Source organism: Centruroides sculpturatus, unplaced genomic scaffold (assembly GCF_000671375.1).
Source record: "Centruroides sculpturatus isolate CEXI.00-Female unplaced genomic scaffold, Cexi_2.0 scaffold1049, whole genome shotgun sequence".
Lineage (NCBI taxonomy): Eukaryota > Metazoa > Arthropoda > Arachnida > Scorpiones > Buthidae > Centruroides > Centruroides sculpturatus.
The window spans coordinates 15,138-34,977 of NW_019385368.1; the positions used below are offsets into that span (position 1 = coordinate 15,138).

The 19,840-nt window shown below is 30.9% G+C and overlaps 1 protein-coding gene across 1 annotated transcript; it reads right to left on the reverse strand.

Annotated features, from left to right (window-relative positions):
• Positions 1-1,604: 1,604 nt before the first annotated feature.
• Positions 1,605-16,074, reverse strand: LOC111638211 (cytochrome P450 4C1-like). Its single transcript, XM_023383877.1, has 12 exons — positions 15,984-16,074; positions 9,739-9,873; positions 9,510-9,622; positions 9,355-9,440; positions 9,102-9,292; positions 8,241-8,310; positions 5,946-6,072; positions 5,683-5,880; positions 5,434-5,607; positions 2,337-2,403; positions 2,073-2,252; positions 1,605-2,010 (listed from the first exon to the last, which is right to left on the reverse strand). Exons 1-12 carry the CDS (start codon positions 16,072-16,074, stop codon positions 1,853-1,855), a joined length of 1,590 nt encoding a protein of 529 aa, XP_023239645.1. The 3' UTR covers positions 1,605-1,852.
• Positions 16,075-19,840: the final 3,766 nt, after the last annotated feature.

Here is a 19,840-nt window from a genome sequence, read left to right on the forward strand (position 1 = left end):
GTATTCTATCATGTAACTAAATAAATAAATATTTCCTAACAAAAAAAAACACAATTTTGTTTCTTTATAGACAATACTCAACTGCTAATTGAATGGGGAAATTTTTCATCTTTGCCATTAGAAGAAAAGACTATTCGTCATTTAAGAAATTATATTGTCTGAGATATCATCAGTCAATTAAACGATGTATCTCCTACATTCATTTCTGAATTTTCTGGTAAGTTAAATTGGGAAATTTTGTGAAAAAATTATATATTCTCTACTTCATTTTTTGAAAAACATTTTAAATATGCAAAATGGAATTTCATTTGTGAGTATCAGGTGTTAGACAAATTATTCTTAACCAACTTTTCACAATATCTTGATAGGAATAAAGCTTCAGAATTTCAAATTCTTTCAGATAATTTTATTAGGCGATATATATATTAGTTTTATATTAAGAAAATTTTAAAATACCAACAATTAAAAACTATGACTTTACGCGTATTAAAAGATGATCTAGATTGGAGTTCTGTTTCTCGTTACCAAATATTTGACCAGCAATTTATTGACGACTTTCAAAATCGACTTTCTTGGTGTTACATTTTAAAATATTAATAATTAGACCGAGAATATATTGTCAACAATCTTCAAAATATATTACTCCACTTACTTGCAGAAATGTGTCATGTTTTAGATAAAGTGAATGAAAAAACTGGAAAAGCTTAAATAAAATAAACTTCTTTACATCTATTAATTTATAAATAAAAAAGATTTCAAAAATAATTTCGTTTGGATGTTATATTATTTCAAATTGTCACGTTTTAATTTAGTCAACAAATTTTTATTTTAAACAAATTATTATTACAAATTCGTACGACTTAATTTTATAATGATAAATTTAATAAATAGACAGAATGTATTAAACTTATTGTTAAAATAAAATTAATTTAATTAAGATTTGTGATCAGTTCTGCTCAAACTACTACTACTGCGAACATATATTTTAAGTTAAATAAATGTAAAGCATGATTAAAAATTGCAACCTGGAGTATGACGATATCACAATTTATTAATAATTGCTTGTATATATTCTTTAATTAATAAGTAACAGCAATTTTTAGTCTGTATAAAAATGAATAAGAGGTGTTACGTTGTGTTGCAGACGTGTGGTAGGACTGCTTGAATTCAATATTTAAACTGGAGTAATAGCTCACAGAGTGTAAATGTGCCAAGTTTACAAACATTTCTATAATACAGAACCACGTGTAAAAATGACATTTAATCAAGTTAAAAATTTTAATAAATTTAATATTTAAAAATTCTGACTGTAGGTAAGGTGTAAAATATTATGCCATTTAATCCAGAATCAAAATTGGTGAAAAGCATTTCGATTGCTCTGTGTAAAGTAAATTGGTACACTAAACGTTTTGAAATATAATTTTTAAGAATTTATTACTGAAATTTAATATACTACACTCGGCGCATTGACTTTAATCGGTCTAAAGGAAGAGGGCCTATGCCATATGACAAGGATAGACGACATTAAGAGTTTACTCATCGATCACAGTGATATAATTTGTAAAAATGTAATTAGCTAAATTATTTATGAGAAATTATGCGTAAAAACCTTTTAATAATGTAAAAAACAAAACAGCTAAAAGAGATCAAAAATACATGTAAACGTTTACAGATCGTATTCCATTCCTTTTATTTAACATAGAGCCTTCCTGCTTAGGCTGATCATGTCCACTCTTACCCTACGCGGATTATCATATTGATAACAACCTGGAATACATGAAACATTGAACTATGAACAACTGGTTTGCAATTTATGGATTTTCTCTTTTCTGAAACAAAATATCTCCGTTTTTCATCGTTTTTCGATAGTCATTCTTATACCGAATTTAGGACAAAGAATGACATCACCGGATTCGAAAATCTTATCTCTATGGTCCAAAGACTTCACTCGAAAATGACGAATAACATTCGCTAAAACTGTTTTCATCTCCATCATGGCGAATCTTTGACCTGAACAAAAGTAAATGGTTACAAACACGTACAAGCCTTTGTCTCGTGTCACGGTTACTCACCTATGCAATTGCGTGGACCGGCAGAGAACGGCACAAATGCAAAGGGATGACGTTTCTCGCAGTTTTCTGGTAGAAATCGATCCGGATCGAACACTTCGGGATTTTCAAACACCGTTGGATTATGATGAATTCCATAAATGTTTACTGCAAGAGACGAATTTGCTGGCAAGATATAATTACCTGAAAGAAAATTTAATTAAGTGTTTTCAATGCAACTAATGCCATTGTTCCAACATGTAATAACTTGAAAAATGCAATACATACCTACTTTCATATCGGAAGGATTTTTTCTCAATATGAATGGTACCGGAGGATAAATCCTAAGTGTTTCCTGAAATTACTCCGATATTTTAAAATGTTATCGAGTATTTGAAACTTAATTAAATCTCCCTTTCTGGCTTGTATGCCAGAAAAAGGATTTTCGTAGGTAAAAGGCGACATAACATCTCCAACACAATGCTTTTGCTCCCGTTTCGGATAAACGGGAGGTTCAAATCAAACTCAATTTGAATCAATCGGCTGGTTCTTAACTTCGGCCTTCAGTCAATCTTTTGTTTTTTTTCAAACAGAATTCACAAAGTATAAAAAAGTTTGTTGCTTTTATATACCTTCTGTTAAATTTCAAAATGTTTGTATAATATAAAAAAGGAGACATGTGAAATACGTCTCATAAATATATAAGTATATGAAGATAAACTTATACAATATGTTTCTCCATTTTTGTTTCACTTCTGTAACAAGAAATATTGGAGGTTAAACAGAAAAACTTAAAATATTGTAACTTCTGTTTTTTAGCGCTGGTGTTATAAGTATAGTTTAAGTGTAAAAATCAGTAAAAGTAGCCTAAGTGTACGTGATCAAATCACGTACACTTAGGCTACTTGTACTGATTACTTTTACTTTTACTGTTTATACTTAAATGTCAGAGTTGAATAGTTTCCATTCTTCACATGTACAGAGAGTCTGATGAGGAAACATTCTAAGAAATTGTCAACTTCCAACCAGTGAAGAGTCGAGAAAGAACTGAAATCGCTCGTCTATTGATTGCAGAGAGATGTCCGATTTGAAAATCGACCCGGTACAATATTCAGCTTGAACTACACAAGTATTTTTGTCCTGAAATCTTGGAAACACTTGCTATAGAATATACTCATTCGCTGTCTTCATCAAGTTAAATTATCGTGACTCATAATGATGATTTTTCTAGTAATATTCTTATTGTCACCTCTTCACTGTTTTGTATTATTTATAAATATTATATAATTTTTCTGCACTCCAATATTTCATGTTCAGTATTAGCGTCAGTTTAGTTTTATATGTATTAACTTTAAAGTCATTATTATTGTATATACTCTTCCTGATTCTAATCTCCTTGGAATATATTGCTATATTGTTTCTTTTCTGAATACTTAATAACAACAATTTACAGTGGTATCTCATAATTCAAACGTTTTCGAGTTAAAAGACTAAATTCGAAAGAAATCCGATCTATAGGTCGAACTAGCTTCTACTTTCGAACTGCGCGCGCAGTGAAAATATGTGCTAGCAGCTGAAACGCCATCTTTTGAGTGCCCGAAGCTCTTTCACTCTCGGTATACAAGTGCATATTATGTAACGTTCGTGTGTTTTAGGTTTTGTTTTATTTCTTGTGTGTTTGCTTATACCAGAACATGTTAAACCACGGCATCAATGAAGAGTGAGAAAGCCACAATGTCTTAAAAAAAACTTGTATTATTGATGATTGAAGTGAAAAATAACTTATCAAAAAGCATGAAAGCTATACACATGTGACAGATAAATGTCAATATGAAAGATGTCCATGTCTGCTGCGTACACCATTCTTAAGAACAAGGAAGCAATAAAAGCAACAAACTTAGGTAAAGTTGTGGCAAGTTTGACTTTCAGTAGATCGCATGTTATGGAAAAGATATAAAAATTTTTCCCAGTGTGAAAAAAAATGAAAAGCATTTAGCTGGTAATATTATTTTTGATAGGTTTATTTCTAAGCCAACAGCTGTATACTTACCTAAAAAAATGAGACATCACTACTCCTCACTAAGACACGGTAAATTCAATTTTCATTTTATTATACAAAATTTACTTATTTAATATATTGTTCTCGTGTCTTATTTTATGATTAAAAAAATTAATTTTGTCATTTTTACTTTATATTCTCCGTATTTTTTTCTACGTTTATCGAAATAGATATTATTCAGTGTCAGGAAGGGAGTAATTTATTTTCTGTTATATCTAATAAGAGAAATTGATTCGAAGTTCGAAGAATTCAGAGTTTGGACGGTCTCGTGGAACGAATTAAATTCAAAGTACGAAGTACCATTGTGCTAAAAACATATAAAATTCTTGTAAATAAGATTCAACTATTATCTAATTCTATAAGAACACAATTTCCTTTCCAGTAAATATTATTAAATTCGATTCACGGTGTCTTTTACATAAATACAGTATATTGATAAACGAATTATTGAAACACCGTGTTCTGTTATTTCCAGTGAAAGTTTTTCATCTTTTAGTTACATTACAAATCGGTTCTATGTATTTAAATAAGAAGTAAAAGGTACAACGTATTAAAATTTAAGCACATTTCGCTTTGTTTATTACCACGAATAAAACTAATATTTAAGGAATTTTTATATTAAATTTTAAAAATTTCGAAATTTAATATTTATAATACATTATTGTATTGAATATGTATTGGTTCGTTAAGATAAAAAGAGTCATTTCGATTCTTTCTAGAATTTGAAAAAACTGCTTTTCAAAGTTCGATGCAGTTGCATAAGCAGTGTAAACAAAAGGCATTTCATAGGTGATGAAAAGCTAAACCTGCTATTGAAGACCGATAGCACATAACACGGGAATGATTTGCGTTGTTTAGGCGTCATCATGACGTGCTACTTCCAACTGACATCACTGTCACGTAAGATTGCTACTGTGAAAAAGTGGATCTTTTGAACAGCAAGTTCAAACAACTTCGTTCAAAACATGAGACAGTCTCATACCGTCACAATAATGCGCCTCAGAAAAGTAAGCCAATCATTCGGCCTTATTCATTTTATTGCATATTTTTTGAGCCAAATGATTGCCGTGTATTTCGTGTCATGCGCAACCATTATGTCAATATACAGTTCAATGGCAATTCATCAAGTTCGAGACTTTAAAAAAAAAAAAAAAAAAGTTATTCTAAGCCGAAGCGATTGAAAGCTTGCAGCAAAAGTGTCGAGAGTGTTATCTATAGTATTATTTATCTAATAGAATTAACTGTAATTTTTTTACTTAATTGTCAACAATTGATTGTAAATGTCTAATTTTTATCTTTCCACCAACATTTAAAGTAAATTGTTACCTTGACAACACATTCCAGATACTTCATTTTTCTAAGCTCTTCGGACGTAATAGACTTATGCATCTCTTCACCAAAAATTTCCTCCAGCTCCTGGTATACTTTTTCTTGTATATCGGGATGCAATCCTAGCAAATAAAGAGACCAACTAATTCCCATTGCCGTTGTGTCGTGCCCCTAAAAATAACACAACCTCATTATTACACAACCTCAATCTCTTATTACTAAATTCGTGAATAAAACTCATTTTACTTCAAACATGAAAGTGTCGACTTCTTCTCTGATATCTTCTTTGCTAAGACTTCTATCCGTTAAATGATGACACAGTAGTAATTCCAGAAATGCTCGCCTTTTCTTTATCCCTGTAACTTCATTCTCTTCTTGAAAGTTGTTGATTATTTGATTATCTTTCAGTTCTTCGATCATTTTCCGTTTCTTTTCTCTAATTACCTGAATTGTTTTCATTCATTAATAAACATCGTAAATAGTTTACAAATAAAAACAAATGAACTTGCCTTTCTGTCGAATCTGTGAATGGTTTCAATGTTTTTGTGAAATTGTTTTCCTAAGGGACTCAAGTTGAAAATGGGACTGAACCAATACCAAGGTTTTGTGAACCATTGAATAATTGCAGATGTTATACTGAATCATAAAACACAATGTCGTATATTATAAATGCTTCAAGTAACTAGAATATTTTTATACTTTTAAAAATATTTTAAAATCTTAAGCCGTAAACAAAATTTCCTTTTTTTTAAACTTCGTAAAATATTAGTATATTGTCATTATTAGATTGAGATACAAAAATGATTTTAAAAGTTCAACTTAGTTTTGTTACTCACTATTACAATACTTAGATAAACAACCTATTTCAGCAATTATTTTTTATTCATCTAACGTTCTCACCTATCTTTCTAGCCATCGTCAGAATCGAACGTTTTTCAAATAGTATTCTTTAAAGTTTAAAAAATTATGTTTAGAAATACGCCAAATAAGCGTTATCATAACTTTTGTTAAGATATTGTATTACGAATGAAAATTGTAACAATGTTCTTGTTTAGGATATTGTAACAATTTACATTTGTAAAACAATATCTTAACGGAAGTTGTGATAAGGCTATTGGGCCTATTCGAAATCTTAGCGTGTTGGCAGCACTTCTCAGTTTTCTAATAAATACTTAATAATGAATGTGTGACAATAAATATAAATTATTTATTTTTTACTTATTGCAAAACTACCTTATAGTCAAATAGTTTGATACCGTTATATTGATATACTGTAAGGTCTCTTTTTATGCAAATTATTTTTATGCGATTTTGAAGTTGTGCAATTTGTATTTCATCCAAAAATTTCTTGGACAAACATACATATAGGCTTGTTTAGGAAGCCCGCGTATAGACAGTCTCCAAAAATCGTGGAACGCTCAAAGCTCACTCCATTTGTTCCACTGACATATAACGTTTATGGATGTAAAGGACAGCTAGATCTACCTTAATCGCTTTAGTTCCTAGCAATTTTTGATATAAATGTAATTAAACATAAAAAATACTTAAAACTGAAAAAAACGAAAGAAATGCGTTAATTTTGAAGAAAAAGCTTCAAAGTTTAACTTCCTTTGTCTCGCCCTTCTGTGAAATTTAACACCGATGAGTCATTGTTTACACATCTGGATGACCTTGAACACAGCTGGAGTTGGATTTCCCGGGGCATTCTCATAGACGTCGCGGGAGGACAAGGGTTTAAAGTAGGGTGAACACTAGCTGGCCGTATATTTTTAAATATTTTTTAAAAATTTGGAGACTTAAAAAACATTCCAAAAATTCAAAAAAAAATTTCAAAAAGCCTTAAGGACCGTGTTTTATGTAACGCTATGTAATCTGCCGGAGTTAACTCGGGCGAGGAACTAAAGGGGTTTTAATTAACTCTTCACATCCAGATGTCAGTGATTTGTTTTTAGAGTGAGCTTTTGCAATTCGGGGATTCCCCTTGTACATGATACTTACCATCGACAAGTCGCTATTACATCATCTTGAGTTTCGCATTGACAGGTATAAACTGTAATTATTTTGAAATTAAATTTTATATGAATTTCTTTCAGACATTCGAAGTAATTTAGTAATTAAGCAGCCTATTTCTTTTAATTTCTGCAAACATTTTTATGCGGTTTTAAGTTAATTTTAACTCGTTGTTTTGGTTTTATGCGATTTTAGAAAATTACGGAACGTATCCCTACTTTTTCAAGGCATGTAAAGTCTTTTTTTATGCGAATTTTTTATATGCGCTTTTCTATAGAACGTATCCACCGCATAAAACGAGACCTTACAGTACTTAATTGCGTCGATGGATGTAAAATCTTATTTAGAGGATATTCAGTGTATTTTTCCCTTATGAAAAAAACAGCAAGGATTGCGTTGTATGCGAAAATGGAAACTCTTTCATTTCTTCCATAGAACCACAGGGCACATAAAGCAAGCTGTATTTTATGTGAAAGTGTGTAACAGCTTGAAACTACAAGTGGTCTTGGAAAAGAATTTTATCCATTCTATGAATCTACCTTGTACTCTTAATTGACTGTGAAAGGTCGTTTGTCATCTTTGGTCTATTATCACCTATTGCAATTATGATTACTCCTAAAAAAAGCTGAGATTTTTGTAAAAAAGCGATAGAGATAAACGAAAATAGTGAATACATGGAAATTAAAAAAAAAATAGCTAGAAAATCCTTGGAGTTATTCAAAAGTAAGTTATAAATACTTTTGAATAAAAAAGTTCTATTCAGATTTGTTATTAAATATTTCTTTTTAACTTACTGATTAATGGCAACAACGTACTCGTTACCAGATCTGTCTTGACTGTTGAATTGAACTCCCATTGCTGAATCTGTAAATTATAATAATATATTTATAGAATAACAAATTGAATATGTACACTTTTCTTAATAAAGTTGTCTGTTATAACTGTAATAAATTACGAACATAATGTGACTCAATTTGAGAAAGAACTTTTCAAATGAAAGCGTTGAAACAAATTGAAAATATTTTCCTTTTTTTTATGATTATGAAAATAACACATTCCAATGGTTTAATGCTTCAGCATATCGATAAGAAATTTCGCAATGGCATTCGGACTTGCAATCAAAAGTTTTTGTTGTCTTTAATTAAGAATCTATCGTACCTGTGCCTCATTATTCTTTTTGTGCTATTGACTGGTTGACTATATGCTGTGTATGATTAAAATAGATTTTCTTATTCGCAAAATAAAAAGAAAACCCAAATCTCGAAATTCTTCTCATCTCGAAAAATCTTGCAAATTTCTTAAAAGTTCACTTTTTTCTTATTTTGTGTTAAGGTTGAGAAAATTTTTCAATTAGAAGTATAGTTATTTTATAACTATACTTAGAAGTATAGTTATTTTAAAAATAATTAATACTATCCCGGGAAATCCCGGGATACCGGGAAACAGTTCAGTTTTATCCTGGAATCCTGAGACAAGCAAAAAACTGGGAAACGAGGAACCCTAGTCGTAACGAAAAGTTTAAAAAAACACACTCTCAACTGCAAGTTCATTTTTCAGCATATTTTCGAACCATATGAAAAAAAAATGTTAAAAACACGTTTTCTGCTTGAGAAAATGATTTTTCTGCAAGTAAACATTGCTTAATTAATTCTTACCTCCAATAATATCCAAAGTGCACAGTCTGATTAGCTCATCAATAAGAAACTCTTCATTTTCCTTTTTCTTCTTCAACTTTTGAATTAAGATGTTTGACTGATCGTTAAAAATTCCTTGAAAGTCTTCGAGAATTCGAAAGTGAAATGCTGGTGTTAACAATTTTCTACGATGCCTCCACTTATCGTTCGAACTGTTTCGATTGTAAACCAATAAATTACTTGTATTAATGTGAAATATTTAATCATCATTTACCTTGTTAAAAGACCTGTTCCCAGCCACGGATGAAGAATATTATAAAGCCAATCTTTGTTGATCACGGTGTAACTCTTCAGTACTTCCTGTGTTAAATAATTAATTGTTAACTTTAAAATAACATCTAAATACAATATGCGTTATAGCAGTTATACCTGAGCCACTTCGGGATGAGATAATAGAATATAATGATAGCCACCCGAAGAAAATTTCATTAGTTTCTCTTCGATGAATCCCATACACGCACAACTCAATAGTTGAATTATAACTAGAAAAATTTAATAAACAGGGCATTAACTTTTATTTATCGTTATTCGAAAACAAATTCGTAAATAATAACTTTATATCGTAACATATAATTTAATACTTTGAAATTATACTTACAGATGCCACAAAGTTTTCGATAATCTTGCGCTTTTACTGGACAGAAAATCAAATTCCAAAGAAGAGGCCAATTTGGGAATTTCGGTATTTCGTTCTTCGATTTGTTGTCACTCTTTTTCTTCCATATTGAGAGACCTGAATAAATATAGCTAATTTTCATTCTGTATTGAATACATATATCGACACATTCTGTATTGAATACGATCATTCTCATTGGCGTATGGTTAAAATAGGAAATTCGGTTTAATTTAACAACTTCATATTTTTCGGTCGATACTGGAATGGGAAAATAATAGAAGGAAAAAGGCAGATGAAGGACTTCGTTGAATAAAAATATAAAATCACGGACTGATTTTACTATGGAAAAGCTTATAAGAACAGTTTGGAACAGAAAACCGTTTTCCGATGTGATCGTCGTATGCCGAATGGAAACAGCATTACAAGAGGAAGTTATTTTATGTTTCTTAATTATTTCTCTCAAATAAATGTAGTTTTATATATAAATGTAGTTTTATATAAATTACATGCTACTTTTATTTTTTATGATGTACACCTATATATATATATATATATTATTCAAATTTTACTATAATTAATTGTCATTTCTTTTTGTAATTTTGCCCTAAAATTTATTAAAAAATTAAAAGATCCGTTTAATGTTTCTAACAGAAATTATACAAGTTTATGTAAGCAAAATAATCTGTTCTTAAAACATTAATTGTTAACAATAAATATGCTGCGACTTCTCACTTAGCACTATGTAAATTCAATTAGTTGCTAAATTAGAACTAGAAGATATGGATCGGTGTATTCATTAAACGGTTTACGAAAGTGGAACAAAAAATGAATGGACTTATATGAAGCTGTCGTAAAATTTGTCAAAAACAAAGGAAACGTATCTAACACCTTGCGTAGGTTTCACTGTGTATTCGAAAATAACTCATTTAAATTTTCTTATAAGTGTGGAACAACTTCTTGTGGCAATTGGTCAAAAAAACGACCCCCAAGATTTTTACATTTCTGCACTCAAGATACATGAAAACGTCAAGAAATGAAAATAATAATAATAATAAAACATTTTTGAGTTTTTCTGTGTGTTAGTGTAGGCATATACGATGTAGTAACAATTCTGTTTACCCTCTTTGAAACTTTTGTGCTTTCTGTCCAAAATTTCTGAAATTTGGCAGCGACGTTTGTTTATTAGAGAAATTTATGATATTAAATTTTAGTGATTAAAGGCGAGGGGTGGTGAAATAATGGTAGTCGTGCGAATCTCCCTCGGGATTATATATAATGATGATTTTACTCATTAAGAGCATTTACAATTTTTTTATAAAACACATTCCTAATTTCAAATGTAAACCTTTTGCCATTTTATAATAGTTACAAATGTAAAAACTTTTTAATAAAATATCATACCAGATGGCGCTACCAAATTTTGCCTGCAAAGTTAAACAACTCGATATTGAATTTTTCACTTAGCACAGTCTTGCTCCAGATTTTATTCAATTCACTTTGGATGCTTCTTTTTGCTTTTTCTGCGTTGAAACAAAATAGAAGCACTAAATAGAAAAATTATGTTCACATTCTCTAATACTTTAACTCGGTCTTCAAATTCAAGTAGTAATTTTTGGATATTTAAAAAAATATTTTTTAGAAGTACAACCATATTATTATTATTATTATTTTATTTTTTCAAGCAGAAAAGTTAAACAAATCCTATCTATTGAACTGTTTTTTTTCCAAATTCACAGCTTTTATTTATTTTCTTTAATGTGCTCTGGCACAAATGTGGCAAGAAGATTTTGGCTAGGAAGTTTCATTTATACATTCACTGTCAGAGTTAGAGAAGAGTTCTGATGTAAAGCAGTGTTTGACTCCAATGCCTCAAACTGTTTCTTTGTTCAGAACAAATACAAAGGTTGAACTCCTTCTTTGTTGATCAATTCGCTTATGTTTCTAGTCGAAGGAACCGCATTCGTTCGTTAAGTGAGGAGTGTCTGTTCAGTTTTTTATCGTGTTGCTGCTACTCTGCACAGAGTACAGAGTAGCAGCACAGTTTAATTTTTTTCAAATCGAAAAAAAATCAATAACTCATGAAAGAGCGTTTAAAATTTTTGTGTTTATAAAACACAAGATAAATGTTTACAAATGAACCAATAAGAATAGATTTTATTCTAAAAAATAAAGCTAATAATGCTTTAAAAGTAATTAGAAAATGTAGAAATTGTGCTGCAAATTTGGAAAAAGAAATAGTTCTGTACATTCCAACTCTTGTCTGTCTGCCTATTTCTCATTTTTTATTTCTGAGAAAAAAGGAGTTAGATGAATCAACGTCAAGATAAGAGTTTGAAGCTAAACAAAAGAACTATTCACAAACTTCATTATCACATCAAAAGTCACGTTATTTTAATTCTAATTGTTCCCCTCACAGCAGTTAAAGACATGACGAGCACGACTTCTTTGCTTATTGGAAAAATATGATGTACGAGAACAAGACAGTACTAATTTGAAAAAGAAAATATATATTTTAAATTCAATATATTTAGAAATTATTAAGAATTGCAGACCGGCATTGTGACCGTGTCACAATACAATAATTATTTAATAATAACTAAGAATAGAAGAAACTAATCCCGCATGTTCATATACAACTATAATAATATAAAAAGTTCATGAATATTTAAAAATTAAATGATTGAAAAATTATTACATAAAATTTAAAACAAATGAAAGTTATGTTTGATAAATTTATTAAATAATTGATTAAATTGATTAAATAAAATTGAAATCAATTTTATTTAATCAATTTTGAACTGATCAAAATTTTGAACTGATTAAATAAAATTGAAATCAATTTTATTTAATCAGTTCAAAATTTTGTAAAATTAATCAATAATTTAATGTAATATTTTAACGCTAAAAGTGACACATTTGTCACCTTTTGTGAAAAAAGTAAAACTTCCTTTTTAATTAAAGAGATGTTATGACAGCTCTCTGACAAATATCTGTCATCTGAGCTTGGACAAATGTCATGTAAGACAATAGAATACCCCGATAGGTGTCATAAATGCAGAAACCCGATTGGAGTGAATCTGAAAAAAAGGAGTCAAATTTAGTAAATCGGGGAGACGACCATACAAATAGTTTCGGCATAATACAGCTTCGACCTCTCTTACTTTAGGTCATTTCCGTCTCCATATCCAAAGGCCGAATAAACCAGATCAGCGGTATCATTTTAAACTCATTTGTAAACACTCTGATATCTAGAAGTGTATTTAGTTGTCAGCTTATTTTCCTTGTACTTTATCTATACTAATATTAAAAAGAGGTAATGTTTGTATGTATGTATGTAAGTTTGTTTGCAGCAGGTAATCTCCGAAACTACTCATTTGATTTGAAAAATTCTTTCACCAATATTTAGAATGGAACCTCAGGGTAAACATAGGCTGTATATTATTCCGTTAAACATTCATATAAATTAAAAGATATAATCTAGGTTAAGGTTTTTATGTCCAACAGATGGCGCTACGAGTACGACGCCCTAAGTTTGCTTTTCTGCGAGGCATTACGCTTTTCTGTGAAAATGAACTAAAGCGGATCATCTTCTATCTATCTATATAAATAAAAATGTAATGTTCGTTTCTTCCTACCGATTCCCTTGAAATTTTGACACAACGCTGCATTCGAATACGCACGTGTTTTTATATACGGGTCGAAATTCTTCCCACTGAAGGGAGATGGTTAGGATTAAGGCTTTACCGTAAAGAACTCTGCTTCTATTTATACTATTTTAGATGCGGTTTTTTGCGTTTTAATAGGGTATGTCAACAGAATGTACACTAAGAAGAAATTTTTCGAAANATTTAATGTAATATTTTAACGCTAAAAGTGACACATTTGTCACCTTTTGTGAAAAAAGTAAAACTTCCTTTTTAATTAAAGAGATGTTATGACAGCTCTCTGACAAATATCTGTCATCTGAGCTTGGACAAATGTCATGTAAGACAATAGAATACCCCGATAGGTGTTATAAATGCAGAAACCCGATTGGAGTGAATCTGAAAAAAAGGAGTCAAATTTAGTAAATCGGGGAGACGACCATACAAATAGTTTCGGCATAATACAGCTTCGACCTCTCTTACTTTAGGTCATTTCCGTCTCCATATCCAAAGGCCGAATAAACCAGATCAGCGGTATCATTTTAAACTCATTTGTAAACACTCTGATATCTAGAAGTGTATTTAGTTGTCAGCTTATTTTCCTTGTACTTTATCTATACTAATATTAAAAAGAGGTAATGTTTGTATGTATGTATGTAAGTTTGTTTGCAGCAGGTAATCTCCGAAACTACTCATTTGATTTGAAAAATTCTTTCACCAATATTTAGAATGGAACCTCAGGGTAAACATAGGCTGTATATTATTCCGTTAAACATTCATATAAATTAAAAGATATAATCTAGGTTAAGGTTTTTATGTCCAACAGATGGCGCTACGAGTACGACGCCCTAAGTTCGCTTTTCTGTGAAAATGAACTAAAGCGGATCATCTTCTATCTATCTATATAAATAAAAATGTAATGTTCGTTTCTTCCTACCGATTCCCTTGAAATTTTGACACAACGCTGCATTCGAATACGCACGTGTTTTTATATACGGGTCGAAATTCTTCCCACTGAAGGGAGATGGTTAGGATTAAGGCTTTACCGTAAAGAACTCTGCTTCTATTTATACTATTTTAGATGCGGTTTTTTGCATTTTAATAGGGTATGTCAACAGAATGTACACTAAGAAGAAATTTTTCGAAAAATTCCCTCCCCCCCCACGGGGAAGTGTTATAAATTTATAATAGATACATTTGAGCCACAACAACGCGTGGCGGAGTCTGCTAGTATATATATATATATATACTAGCAGACTCCGCTATTAAATTCTATGTGTTTCTGTAAATACTCCTGTCTACTCATTCAATTTATACATTGATCCTTGATTATTGGACCTTGATCGAACTTACTCGCAACTTTCCTCCCAACTCGCGTTTAAGACCCTGCTATATTTTAATTAAAGGCTTTCAGTGACATTATTAGCGGGTTCTAACGACGTAACGATTAGAGGGCTAACCCTCCTATGTATTCTCACATTATGTAAGGTTCTGAAAATGTTAAATCTGCTAAATATTGATATACGGGATTCTTTTTCTTTCGCCTTGTAAATTTTGTTTTCCATGTTTTAATATCGCCGATTATTATAAAAATATTGCTGTTAATTGAATATATTTTAATGAAAAAATAATAAATTCAACAGAAACATGATTAATATTCTTATTGCTCTGAAGAGTTTCCGTATAAACTTAGGCTATTTTCTTCCAACTTCCGATGGTCCATAAAACAAAGATAAGTGTAATTAAGAAAATGAATTTATAACCGGAAGTTAGCTGCAAACACGGTTAATCTACTTTTTGACATAATCAACGTAATGATCGAGGCATTTATCATATTTTTGGACGCGCTTTGCAATCCCTTTTTATATAGTGTTGCCACCTGCGACTTGAGATGGGCCTTAACGTTGTTTTAAAAATTGTAATTAATCTCGAACCTCTGCACTCCTAGCGCGCTTTCAGTTCAACAAAGAGGTAGAAGTCTTCACAAATTAAAAATGTAAAGACTTCCAATTTTCCAGACTTCCACCCCGCTTAGAGCTTTTTAAATACCCAGCGTGTAGCCCCAATTTAGTGTAGAGCGATCGGACAAAAAAATGACTGCTTCAAAATTTTTTCTTTTTGGACTCTGGGGGCCTAAAACTTTCGAGAAATGCAAAATATTGGGGATTTTTATGTATGGATCTTAGCGCGTGTTATCGGTCTTATGCATTTTGTCGAAAACTTCTAAAATTTTGCACGGAGCTTTTCGTATTAGGTAGATTGATGCTATTATATTTTAGTAGTTAAGAGTCGACTGGTTGGGGAGCTGAGGTGGTTGTGTGTATTTCCAGCAGGGTCGAACTTAATGACAAATTTACTGGTTATTAGTATTTAAAATTTTTATAACATCTATCCTCACTTTTAAAATTCATGTTTTTGCAATTTTATAATAGCTAAAATTATAATATATTTAAAATGAACTATGATAGCAGGTGTCTCCTCCAAATGTTGCTTGGATCCTTAAGCAACTAGTTTCTAAATTTCACCATCTTCACCGTCAAGGGCCAACTTGCAAGCCATCACTTATGTTACCGACAGACTTACCAGTGCCGTTCTTTGCACCGATTTTAAATCCATTCTCTTTGCCTGAAACAACTACAATGACAAATCCCCTACTATTACTCGCAACATCCATAACAAACTACACATCCACTACAGCCACGAGAAGCACATACACTTTGTCTGGACTCCCGCTAACCTAAGTATTGACATCAACGACAAAGCAGACGACCTCGCTAATAGCAATCTTCCAAACACAGTTAACACCAATTTTATAACCTCCGAAGAACTCCTATCATTAATTTTGATTACAAACACAACATGGAAGACATCTGGAGCCACTACCCAAATTACAATAACTATCCTTTGCTTAACGACGGTTGACATTCGGGCTAGGGTGTGTCAAACGAGATCCCGGATCCCGTGATCGCAATTGTTTTTTAATACGATAAATATCCCGGGAAATCCTGCAAATTTCTTATAAATTTACTTTTCTCTTAATTTGTGTTAAGGTTGAGGAGATTTTGCAATCAGAAGTATAATTAACTCATAAACTATAACAATACACATGTATTTATTAATTTTACACCTACTTATTACTTTTTTTTAATTTTTTCTTCTTATGGCATGTCATAAATGGTAAATAGTCAATATGTAGCCTATTTGTGACATGACTGAAAATTCTTTACATGTCAGAACCTGTAATATCTGGAATAATTGTGCTTATTCTATTTTAATTTTTAACCTTGCCCAGTAGCTTCAAGCCAAGTTACCCAAATTGGAGAAGGATAGACACGAGTAAGATGTCTGCAAGTATGAAGTTTTTCTTCATAAACCCCATTACTAAAGTCAAACGAACTGTCGAATTATCGGGCTATTAAAACCGAATAAAACCGCCGAGGCAGACAAATCAAGAATACTAGTGAGAAAAAGAGGTACTACAATTTCGAAAACGAACTAGAAATCTGCCAGACAATGGGTGAAAAAACACATAACATCTGTTTTCTCTTCATTAAACACGATTCCACTAACATCAATTCAATCGGAAAGGGCATTCTCGCTAGCAAGACTTTTCATTACTAAAATTGACATCAGATTGAGTAATCGGAGTATTGACCATCTTTGCTTTTTAAAAACTTATTATAAAAATTTTCAGTAATATTTTGTATTGTGTTTTATTTATTTCTACGTAATTCCAAGGTAATTTTTAATATATATCTTACATAACACTATCAATATGTTTTTGGAGGTTGCGGAACGTATTAAATTAAAAAATGAAAAATAATTATATCATTTGATTTCGTGATATTTTGTATATCTTAAATAAAATTAATTTTTTACCGAAAGTTTCGGGAAATAGTTCACTTTTATCTTGAAATCNTTTACAATAATATTTTGTATTATGTTTTATTTAAAAAACGAAAATTACCTTTTAAGTTAGAAGTTTAATCTAAGTTCATTTTTTAAAAATATTTCCACTCAATTCAAAGCATTTTGTTGTTGTTGTTGTTGTTGTATGCAGTTTCCAGCAAACTTTAATAAATTTCTTCTATTTGTGAAAATTTCTACGTAATTCAAAGGTAATTTTTAATATGTATCTTACACATCATTATTAATATGATTTTAGAGGTGCAGAACGTATTAAATTACTTTAAAAAATGAAAAATAATTATATCATTTGATTTCGTGATATTTTGTATATCTTAAAAATAATTAATTTCGTCCCGGGATTTCCCGGGATCCCTGGAAACAGTTCACTTTTATCCCGGAATCTCGGGACATGCAAAAGACCGGGAAATGAGAAACCCTAGTACAGTTGCAATCAGTGGCACGGAGACATTTCTTGTGGATGTAATCTACCAACGTATTCGGACGGCACAATCTTCCTAATCCGTGAAAATTAAAGATGATGATGGTCATTACTCATTATCTTGTCGGTTGACGGAGCAACTTTTGTTTTCTTTGGAGTGAGGAATAATGGTGGTGTACGCACTGCGCTGTAGGCTCGTTTGATCTCGGGATCTCCATTATAAACTATTTCAAAAATTTCATAAGCTTTCATAGCTGCTTTTCGCAAGCGGAAGCAAAATTTCAGACTTTATACTCTCATCACAATCATCCTGTGTTTTTTTTATATGCGAACACAAACTCTATTTAATTCTTTTTACCTCTATGTCCTTACTCACCTGTGAAAATAAAGATAATTTGTTTTGACTTTTGACTAAGTTCTCCTCTATCTGCTAATCGGAAANTTTAATCAACCGCACCAGGACCAACTCTTTACTTACAAATCACTTTCTTTACACCAGAAAAATAAAAACTAATGATAAATGCAGTTACTGTCCAGACCAGATCTTTATAAATAAATCAATAACGATACGTTTTATCTCTAGCAAAACAAAGCAAGTAATACTTTAAAAATAATAAACATAAAAATACTCATTATTTAGATATATCTTAGGTTAAAAAGAAATTGTCAACTAAGCATTAAAAATTATAATTTTAAGCAAAAAGTTTGCATTTAAATTCGTTTTTCTCGTTTTAATATATGCAAATGTTCCATAAAAAACCAAGAAAAATTTACTAAACCGAAGATTGTTATAAAGTTTTTTTTTTATTAAATTAACGATATTTTCAAACATTTACTTACTTTCAGATGCAGAGGAAGACGGATAATTTTCCTGTTGTTTTGTTTTGTTATTCCATTTCTTTCCTAATAAATATATCACTAGAAGAGATATAATAAGCAAACTTAAAAAAATTTGGAAAGTCGAGAGAAACATGGTTAATATCTTCTTGCTCTACGGTTTGTATGTAATATGATAAGTAATAATTGTCTACGTGTATATTGATATATCTGTAAAACTATTAGCATGGAAAAATGTCAATTAAAATCAGAATTTCTATGACACGTGCCAATGTTTGACGTCTAAACTCGTCATACAGCAAACCGAAAGTGCATTAATGATTTTTTTCTAGCGTGTCTATAATTTAACCTAGAATTTGAAGTATTTGCAAAATATTTCGATTAAAAAGTAATCATAATCTAAGGATATTTTTCTAAAAGTTATATAATTAAAAAAATATTATTTTTAATACAATTAGGTTTATTGTTATTTGAGATGGAAACGATACTTTTTATCTACCCGGGATACACAGAGCATGGTGGTTTTGGAGCATGATATTCGATCATCGGTCAGACCCGGTAAACATTTTCGGTGCTTTGACGGAAAATAAGTACGCGCCACGAATTTCGGGGGAACTGACGAAAGCTATACCCGACACTGTGATTCGGCAACACATTTCATGACCGCAGATGGCATCAAAAATTTTCACTAGCGCGAATGGATGATAATCTCCGTTGTAACAGTCAGAAAAATAACGTTGCCCTGTCTCTTGCTAAGTTCACAGTAATAACAAAATACATAATGTGTTTTTAAACATCATTCATATAAAAAAATGATAACGTACGTGCTGAAGCAAAAAATAACATATGGAATAAATGTTTCGAGAACTGCATACAATTACGCAGATAACAAACCACAAGTGGTGCAAATCGTTTTATCTCACCATTCATATCCTACATTTTACAGATTCGGTGTCAGAATACTCTCAACTTGATATAATCTACACAATTTTTTAGCTTATACATAAGACGAGTTTAGCTGGCTAGCCACAGATTCGTTATGGGTAAAAAAAATAATAGCTTTACAATATAATATGAAAATATCGTAACGTTTCTCTCCGAAATACCCGAACAACTTTCGGTTACTTTCTCATATAGCTACGCTTAGGTTAAAAAAATCGCCATCGATGTTCTAGGTGAGTATTTCCTAAACTATGGATGTCGACTCTAAATGGGGTGACGAAGAGAAATGTTCTGGTCACAGAAATTAAATTTA

Coding starts and splice junctions, on each gene's coding strand:
- LOC111638211 (XM_023383877.1), bottom strand. CDS start 16,074: ATGGATGTTGCGAGTAATAGTAGGGGATTTGTCATTGTAGTTGTTTCA. Junction 8,311..9,101: donor CACTTTGGATATTATTGGAG/GTAAGAATTAAT, acceptor TATAATTTACAG/ATTCAGCAATGGGAGTTCAA. Junction 2,253..2,336: donor TCCTTCCGATATGAAAGTAG/GTATGTATTGCA, acceptor ATTTTCTTTCAG/GTAATTATATCTTGCCAGCA.